The 10,300-nt window shown below is 44.6% G+C and overlaps 1 protein-coding gene across 1 annotated transcript; it reads left to right on the top strand.

Annotated features, from left to right (window-relative positions):
• Positions 1-2,665: 2,665 nt before the first annotated feature.
• LOC134389686 (olfactory receptor 2Z1-like) lies at positions 2,666-3,610 on the top strand. The gene has a single exon (XM_063113262.1). It carries the CDS (start codon positions 2,666-2,668, stop codon positions 3,608-3,610), a length of 945 nt encoding a protein of 314 aa, XP_062969332.1.
• Positions 3,611-10,300: the final 6,690 nt, after the last annotated feature.

Below are 10,300 nucleotides of genomic sequence, written 5' to 3' on the forward strand. Positions count from 1 at the left end.
TTATTATGTTGAACAATGTCAACTAAAAAAGCTAATATGTATCCAGCAATCTAACCATATGCCAGACAGTGAGCTAAGCAACAGGCTTACATTATCCTGCCATGGGTAGAGATTGTAGAAGTCACCCAGCCAACCTTTTTGAACGTTCACATTTCCTTTACAATGTGAATAATACTTGTGAACTTAAATCAAGAAGTTACTAGATGATGACTGCTGTGCTAAGGTCTTTAATTCATTATCTTATTTAATCCTCATAGAACCATCTACAAGAAAGTTGCTGTTTGTCCCCACTTACAGATGGGGGAATTAAGTCCCAGAAAGTTTGAATAACTTGCCGAAAGTCACAGGGTGAGGATGCCACCGAGTTGGCATTCAAGTCTTGCTCTGTGTAAGCCCAGAGTGTATTCGCATAACTATATGGCAAATAATCTATACACACCCTATTCCTTCTTTGTGGACTGACCTTCCTTTCTCTATCTGCCTAGATGGTCCTACCTGATTTTTAATACTTACCTGAAAAGCCTCCCCTTCTGTGTAACCTTTTCTGACACCCTCTCCCCCAGGTAGAGTTGAGTACTACATCTCTCTGGGAACCCACAGCACCATGTATATGTCTCTGTTGTATCTTTTCATCCTGTCCTGAATGGATTTGGTTACCTCCTTGCCAGCCCCACCAAACTCCAACTCCTTTGAAGGCAGTGCTAAGGGGCCTTTGCATTTCCAGTCCACTGGTCATTCATTGATTGAATAAGACAGCCACTGCCTCATGAAGCTCTCCATTCTATTGTTGGCTAGATTTTATTCTTAAAGAATCTTTTGGGCTAGCCTATTAGCTCACTCAGTTAGAAAGCGGTGCTGATAACTCCAAGGTCAAGGGTTTAGACTGCCATAACAGCCAGCTGCCAAAAAAAAAAAAAAAAAAGAAGAAGAAGAAGAAGAAAAAATATATATATTTTGACAGAACTCCAGTTGGCCTCTCTGATTTCCAAGGACAGGTAGATTGATAGAATTAGGTTGTCCCTCCCCTTTTCATAACAGATTGTTAGATTTTGATGGTAGCTGTCACATATCCAGAGAGGTCTCTCTCAACCACATTATCCAAAGAAATTTTCCCTAGTAAGTTTCTGTAATTTGGGGTTTTTTTTTAACATTTATTTTTATTAAAAAGTATATGGTTTACTTCTTCCCATGTTTCTTATCTCTGCTTGCAATGGGACTGAGTTTGATGGAAGCATGAGCTTGTTCTTTTTTTTTTTTTTTAACCACCGTTCCTTCTGCATTTTCAGGGACTTGCAGTTAGGACCAGCTCCATTAATTGTCATTGAGTGAAGTAATGAATAAAGGAATACTTGGGGACAACAATCCAGATAGGCAGTAACTTAAGACCTTTCAGGTTTAGTGTGACATTGAGGTAGGTGAAATAAAGAGATAAAGATAGACATGGGCAGGCAGCAGTTGCATAAGGGGACAAATCTTGATCAAGTTTCATCATTAGAGAGAATCAAGTCAGAGAAGCTGAAAAATATCCAAGGTAAGTATCATCAATGATATGAGCACCAGAAAACCTTGAGTAGACACCCACCCAACACTAAACCTTCCTGGTCTCCAAGTAGACCAACTCCTTTGGACATCTAGTAATGAAGATCTCTATTGGATCCATCCAAGGCTGAACTGCCTAGGTCTTAAAAGGCCATTTTTTCTATACTTTTCTACATTCTTCTCTACGTTTCCCCATTGGTGGTGGTGACAGATAGCACTATAACCCAAATTTCTCAGTGTTGGAGGTGATGCGTGTGAACAGTGCTCCAGGACAATCTGAGTTTGCCTGGCAGGTGAGGTTGAAGGTAAGAAGTTCACATATTCTTAATTAGGGCATGGCAGTCCATTATGACACTTCATTCATTTTCCTTGTCCACTGCATTCATTCAGATTTTTGTTGAATGCTTAATACATGTTAAGCATAATGTTCTCCACTCCCATCCAAAAAAATCAAATCTTGGAAAAGTGGATAATATTCTGGACAACTTCTCACCCATCACCCCAGGACATTTGCTTCCAACCTCTGTCCCTCATGTGTCCCTTTATGTGTAGACATGTGTCCAAATCCTAAATATCATCCTATCTTTGACATGTGTCCATTCACAGTGTAGACATCTGTGTCCACATACTAAATATCAAGCCACCTTTGATTCTTCCTAACTTTTGTTCTCCCCCTTTCTCATCCAAGAATTTGGAAACAAGACTTTTCTCATGGGTCTGGGCTTAATTTGTGATCCAGCCTCATTATCACCTATCAACTTGGGATAGGTCTTTCTATTTCATTATCTAGTCACTTCAGTACTCCACTTCTGCTTTGACCCTGTGGCTTCAGGGTGGTATTTCAATTTTTCACTGCGGTTGTCTTGTGGTCTGTCACTTGGCAACAGACAGTTTAACTGCAGGTGTGGTTGGTAACACTTATCTGGAGGGTAAAAACAAGGTTTTTACTCAGAAATGGCAGCATCATGACAATATGATGCTGTTCACTGTCTCCTGACCAGAGCCTACACAAAGATCAATCATGGCATTTTTCTGACTGAGGTAAATATGCTCATCTTCCTCAAGAGACTGAGACCCCTTGCCAAATGCCTTGTTCTTCCTGCAGATGAATGATGCTTCCTGGAGGATGGGAGAATCAAATCAGTCAACAGCCTCAGATTTCATTCTCATGGGGCTCTTCAGCAACAAAGAGCCACACCTGATCCTCTTCTTTCTTATGGTCACCATGTTCACCATGGGTCTTCTGGGAAACACCATCCTGCTCTACTTGATTCTCACAGACTCCAGGCTCCACACACCCATGTATTTCCTGCTCAGCCAACTTTCCCTGTTGGACATTGGGTTTCCACTAACCACCATTCCCAAGATGATGGCTGACTTCCTGCAGGGAGGAGGCTCCATCTCTTTTGGGGGCTGTGCAGCTCAGATGTTCTTCCTGATGCTGATGGGTGTCTCTGAGTGTGCCCTGCTATCCCTCATGTCTTATGACCGCTACGTTGCTGTGTGCCACCCTCTGCACTATCCTGTGCTCATGAGACGTCAGGTCTGCCTGCTCATGGTGGGCACTTCCTGGTTCTCAGGTGTGCTTGTGGCCTCCATCCAGACCTCCATCACTCTTCATTTCCCCTACTGTGCCTCACACACTGTGGACCACCTCTTCTGTGAGCTGCCCGCCCTCCTGAAGCTCTCTTGTGCAGACACCTCTGCCTACGAGTTGGCACTGTCCATCTCTGGGGTGCTGGTCTTGCTACTGCCCATTTCACTCATTGCCACCTCCTATGGCCATGTGCTAGGGGCCGTTCTCCACATGCACTCAGCAGAGGCCCGACACAAGGCCTTCACCACGTGCTCCTCACACATCACTGTGGTGGGGCTCTTTTATGGGGCAGCCGTGTTCATGTACATGGTGCCAGGCACCTACCACAGCCCACAACAAGACAATGTGGTCTCCCTCTTCTACAGTCTCATCACCCCCACACTCAACCCCCTTATCTATAGCCTGAGGAACAGAGAAGTTCGAGTGTCTTTGGTCAAGGTCCTTCACAGAGCTGGCTTCAGGTCAATAAGATGACTGCATGGTGATGCTGGTTTTCCTAGGAACTCTCCTATACAGCTGAAACCTATCTCTCATTGGCAGTTGGGGTACAAGATTTACTACATGACCAGCCCCCTTCCTTCTCCCAGACTCCCTTTTTATTTTGTGGATTTGTAGAAAACAAACCTAGTGAGTCCAATCACTTAAACAAGAGGAGGGATTTTTTTTTTTCAGTCTTAAGTAGAAGAAAAATTTTACTACAAGAATGTCGATTCAACAACAGAGATGGATCTCAGCTTATGAATATTTTACCCACCCATTAGTGCACTGCCTTATGCCCCATTCTTACACATTTCTGCACAGTGAGTGATGGTTCTGGGATACAACCCCTGAAATCCAAGAAAGAATGAAGATCTAGGGACTGGTGCTGACAGTGATGCTCTGAAAATTCCTCCCCTTCATGGTTCTTGGCAGTGTCTTTGCTTGGGTCATATTTATAGTTTTTACAGAAGTGAATGGCTGTCACTGAAGATGTCCCTTGCTGGTCAGTACAAGCATGTGTAATTATCATGGTCTGAATTGTTATAGATCTGTGATATGAGATGGTGAGGTCCACTCTTGTCCAGACATCAGGGCCATCTAAAATTGGATGCTGCCATTTTAAAACTTTTATTGTCATCATCAATGGGCACAAGAGTTAAGATCACTCAGTTAATGATTTTAAGGGGAATGACACATTCCTGCTCTTTGCTTTGCAGAGATTTGTCTAATGTATCATTGGATTAAGAATCAGAGCCATTTATGCATAGAAAGGCTGAAGTAATATGTCACCCTAAGAATTTTGTATGGCAAGTGCCAACCTATAAGGGTATGGTGTATTTCAGGGGAGGGCACTTTTGAGTGGAAGCATTTAAGTAATAGAACCACATTGTCAAGCTCATACTCAATCCCAAGCCTTATTTTCAGAGCTAGCTTGGACAAGTTATTGTAGGTATCAGGAATAATACATACAATGTGCTATACTACATTATAGTATCCCAGATGACCTATACTGAAATTTGTATCATTGATAATCTTTTATTTGTAAAGCCACCAGAATTTTCTTTTACCACAGCATAGTCTCCCAAAACTCTATAAATACATGCTATTACCTTATTTACATATTAAGAAATTAATGCACATGGAAATTAGGTAAAATGCCCAGGTCACCCACTTAGGGAGTAGGGGACCTGGGATTTAAACCCAGTATGTCTGTGCCCATGTTCAACATCACAATGCTCCCAGCTGGCATAGCCTGTGATAGGATTTGACCAATGAACATGCTCCAAGAAGAGACCAACTGAGCATGTGGAAGACTACGTTACACAACTGGGAACCACCCCCTTAGCTAAATATTCATTAGACAGTGAAACTATAAAAGCCAAATCCCAGCAGAAGGCAGGGCTGCTGCTCACTCTCCTGGAGGCAGCCCGCACTCTGCCAGTGGAGTGTGTATTTCTTTCTCTTTGTGTCAAACTTACTTTCATCGAGCAGCTGCTCACTCTCTTGAGCCAGTCTGCACTCTGTACTGAACTTTAAGTGTGTACTGCTTGCTATTGTGCTAAACTTGGTGTGGGCGCTGCTCAGTCTCTGGAGCTAGGCTGCACTCTCTATGTTAAATCTGTACCTCTTATGAATTACATTACCGCCCCCCCCCCGCCACCCCCCCGCCACCCCCCCCCCGCCATGTTCTGTAGCTTATCTCAGCCTACAACCTTACTTCAGTGGTTGTTCTGAGTAGCTGGAGGCCACCTGCAGGTGGAGGTTCCCCAGCAAGACCCTCTGCACCTTCACTGACCTCCTTTGGAGGTTCAGGTGTGGACTTGACCTGGAGTGACTGGATGCAGGTCTCACCTCCCTGCCCCAGGTGCTGCACCTGCTGCACGCCACCACTGATCATTTAAATGATCCAAAGGCCCTCAGACCAGAATCAAAGTGAGAATGCAGCAGAATCACTACTTTTAACCCGTGCTCAATTAGGGGAAGAAAACTCTAAGGCACTTTTTTGAGTATGTGTGGCTGCCCAGTACAGGGATCCGAACCCGGGAACTTGGTGTTATAAGGCTGCACTCTAACCAACTGAGCTAACAGGCCAGCCTCAAGGTACTTTTCATTGTGTTATCTAGAAACTGCTCACCCCAATCAGAAAACAGACACTGGCTAACTACTTATCCTCACAACAAATAGTAAATTAATCAGAATTGAACCCTCCTCTGTATTACAGAGTTTGCATTAATCTGATGCCCACATGAATGGAAATGGAAGAGGATCACACGCTGGTACAAACTCGGCACCTCGTATAGAAAAGTAACTACCATCTTTATGACTGACTAAGTCCGTCTCTTCACCTACCTTAAGGTGCGGAACCGCGGGCCTTTCCCTCCCTATAGCAGTGGAGGAGACTGTTTCTGAGACTCTCCCCGGCATTCTCAGACTACGCCCCAGAAAAACAGGAGTCAGCACCAGAAAAAGAAGAGCAGATCTGAGACACCGTTCTTACTAACTAGAAGAAAAAAAGGTCAACGGGAGACATTCTTTTATATTTACTGAAACTAGAAGCCCGAATAAAAAAATTGGGGGACACAATTGGAACACACCAAAAATTGGAACACACCTGAGTGTCCCCAAGGCAGATCACATCCGCGCCCGAGAACATCCCCCAAAACCGCCCCTGAGCCCCTCACCCCGGCCGTCCCCCGGACCTCCCCACCCCAGCCGCTGTGACAGTATCGCCCGAGGGCCCAGGGCCTCGCGCTCCCGCCGCCGCCAGCTCCGGGGTCGTCCCCGCCCCTCAGCCCCACCCGCTCCCGGCTCTCAGGGGAGTCCTCCCCGCGGGCCGCGAGCTCTGCAGGTGTGAGCTCCCGGGGAGCGCGGGGAGGCGGGACCTGGTCACGGCGGGCAGTGACGCCCCGCCCCCGCGGCCCTGATTGGACGGTGTTACGAACATCGGCGCCCTGACTGGGCTGTTACATGATCCCACTCCCGTGGCGATCTGATTGGGCACTGCACCGGACACGCACCGCACCTTTTCTGCGGGGCCTTTGATTGGACAACGCTCCAGACTCTGGCTCCCCCGGATCAAACAGTTCCTGGTCCCCACGCCAATGCCTCGATCGGACAGTTGCCCGGACCTGCCTTCGGGCCTCCTGATTGGACAGTTTTTCTGGTCCGCCCCAGAGTTCCTGATTGTTCCTGGGCACCGCCCCTCTCTCCCCAGATTGCGCCGCTGTCCCGGCCCCGCCCCCTGAACTCTGAGTGACAGGCGCGCCGCGAAGACGCGTGGTTGGCCCCGCTCACCCGGGGATGTTGGCGTGTGTGCAGAACTCGTTGCAGCTTCCAGGTGGCCCCTGCTCGGTCTTCCTCCTGGAAGCGTGGACGCAGGTGTTCGCGGGAACTCCAGGCTCAGTTTAGCCCCTGAGCCACCCTTTGTCTATAACAAGAACAGACTGTGCAGGAGGGCCTGGGTCCTGCAGGGTCGGGGTGGCTGGGCTGAGTCTCTCATCTGAGCTCTTAAGAACAAGACCCTTAACAGTGACGTCACCACAAGCGAGGCGGGGTCCTTTGCGCGCGGACGCCGGACCGGGAGAGGGTCAAGGCCGCGACCCTCCCACCTCGTGCACCCGGTGCTTGGCCAAGTGTCCGCAGTGTCCCGGTTTTTACCCAGACTTCCTCAGCCTTCTGTCCTCCCCATGTTAGAGGACACACTCAGCTCCTGGCTGAGGCTGCCCCAGACAAGAGCAAAGCACTCAAAAATAAAGTTAGCGGAAAGGGAAATCAGCTTCTGTTCAGGAATGCCAGTGACCTGAGGAGAGATGTTGGGCTAGCCCGTCTCTCTGAAAAACCTGAAGGAGAATGGCCAGGCCAAAGCCACCTCAAAGACACAGGTGTACCGAGGGGTTTTTAAAGAGGGTGTGAGGGAATGGAAGGTGGGACATGAAAAGCGGGAGGGAGCGGGACGTGAGCAATGAGGGCTTCATTGAAGGTCTCAGGTGCAAGGTCTCGCCAAGACTCAGTCTGGTTTCTGCTCTGGCCTCTTCATGCTCAATCAGCACAGCTTTATGGATGTCTACCTTGGTTTCCCATTGTCTGGATAGTACATGCGAGTCTGCAGCTCCAGGCTGGCTGGAAAACAACTTTAAATTCATGTAAATAATGTAATCTTGCCTTGTAACCAAGGTTCAAATATCAACTACCCATTGGAAAAGAGAAAATTCAGAGAAATGCATGCCAAGACAAAAAACTGTGTCCTTTTAAATTTGCCTACAGCCCATGCATTTTTAGGTCCCAACATGCCTTCAGTCCCGCTCACTTTAACACCCACATGTCCCTGGACTTTGGCTCGCCCCCCAGCAAGCCCTAGCGTGCTGAGCAAGCCCTCTTGTCACCTGATCCTGAAATGGGCTGACCATAGGGAGGCCTAAATCCTGTCAAACCATGCTGATCCTGCAGCCAGCTTCCTCCCACTCATATGCCAGGCTTCTGCCTACTGCTTATCTCTCCATGCACAGAGAAGAAAAGCCTTTTTTTGTTTGATTTTGAGGTTCTTGTGGATTTCTGAGATTGGAGCATTGTCTGTGTTGCGATGGTCTTTTTGGATAAAGTTCCTCTTTAATTCAGTCTTAATTTGTTTTTTGTTTGAAGTACTTTAGATCAGGAAACCCCCACTTTCTGAATGCTGGCCGCTGGGGGAAGATTGAAACCCCACAACCCTAGCCCACATGCAGGAACTCTTCCCAGAACATTCACAGTACATCAGATGTGTTTATTAAAATTCTCGGGTGCATATTTGACACTGGAAAAAATTGTCAGGTCAAATTTTGAATGAGGCCCTGGAGAGCTTTGAAATGTAAAAGGCTGTGATATCCCTAAGGCAATTGAATTCCTCTTTTAGCTGATTTTTAAAAAACCAATAGTAGAGAAGAGATCCAAAGTCCTGAACAGAAAGAAATGATTGCACTTTGTAGTGATGAATATGCTAATAATCCTGATTTGATCATCACACATTGTACACAGGTATGGCTATTCAACTCTGTACCCCACAAATATGTATAACCAATTACATTTCAATTTTAAAAAGCAAAAAATAAAAATTAAATTATATGGGGATCATCTATGCATGGAATGAGATATTTTTCCCGTTTGATTTCTATTTCTTTCCAATTTCCTCTATGGTTTCTTTGACCGACTGGTTGTTTAAGAATGTGTGAGATTTCCACATATTTGTGAAATTATTAGTTTTCCTTCTGATACTCATTTCTAGTTTCCTTTCATGATGACCAGAAAAGATGCTTTGAATGTTACTGTCAAGCTATATGACAAACAGAAGCTCTGGAAGAGAAAACAACATCTCTTTGGGAATAGGGCATTGCAATGCTAATACACATGCCATGGTAAACTATATGCCTATTGTGGGATGTAAAGGAAGAGAAAGGGTTTAAAGGAAAAATGATGCAGGTTTACATAATTGTTTGTGGATAATTATCCTTGGTTACAAGAATCAGCAGTAATGGTGAAGCCAGTCTGAGGTTGGAAAGGCAGTTGCTGGGCAGTTGTCCTTTCAGAAGTATTTTTTGTGTATGGATGTGAAGGCTCTGTGCAAGGTTGTGGTTTTGCAGAATCCTTTTGTTTTGGTTTGGTTTGGTTTTTGTTTGTCTGTTTGTTTTCTTTTGCAGAATCCTTTTGATAGTTCTTGTTAACAGGCTTTTGTGCGTAAGAACCCATTTCTTCATGGCCTTTCCTGGCCCTATTTGCCAGGGTTTTTAAAAAACACAAGTGACTTCATTTGGGGTTTGACAACTTTCACCATACCAATCTTTTAAATTGCATTAAAATTTGTTTTTTGGCCTAATTATGGGTTATCCCGTAAAACATTCTGGGTGCAGTTGATTGGAACATGTATCTGCTATTGTTGGTTGAAGTATCCTGTATATGTCTATATGTCTATTTGTTTTATTTTGTTATTTAAGTTTATTACTTCCTTATTTATCTTATGTATATTTTTCTCCTTTTGTGAAAATGGAGTTGGAAGGCTCCAACTATTGTTGTAGAACAGTCTATGTCTTCTACAATTCTGTTAATGTTGCTTCATATATTTTGCTTTTTTTGTGTGTGTGTGCAGGTTTGTTTACAATTGTGAAAGATTCTTGATAAATTGACTTTTGATAGGTAGATAATGTTCTTCTTTGAGTCCTGTAATAGTATTTGACTTAAAGTTTATTTTGTATGATATTGGTATAACTGCTCCTGCTCTCTTTAGGTTAATATTTGCATGGGATATCTTTTTTTTTATTATTCTTTCCTTTACCACCTATTGGTTCCAGAGACCTAAAATGAGTGTCTTGTAGACAGCATACACTTGGACCATGTTTTTAAAATCTAATCTGCCTATTTTTCCTTTTGTTTGAAGAGTTTAATCCATTTCCATTTAAAGTAATTACTGATGAGGAAGGCCTTACTTCTGCCATTGTACCAGCTGTGTTCAGTATGTCTTGGAGTTTTTTTATTCTTCCTTTCTTTCATTACTACCTTCTTTTGTGTTTAGTTGGTTTTGTGTAATAAAACATTTTGATTCTCTTCTCATTTCTTTTTGTGTATCTTATATAGATATTTTCTGTGTGGTTACCATGGGGATTATATTTGATAATTATTTGCTAATTTTAAAAAACTATGTAAAGTATCTTGGAATTT

The sequence above is a fragment of the Cynocephalus volans genome, chromosome 10 (assembly GCF_027409185.1).
Source record: "Cynocephalus volans isolate mCynVol1 chromosome 10, mCynVol1.pri, whole genome shotgun sequence".
NCBI classification, from domain to species: domain Eukaryota; kingdom Metazoa; phylum Chordata; class Mammalia; order Dermoptera; family Cynocephalidae; genus Cynocephalus; species Cynocephalus volans.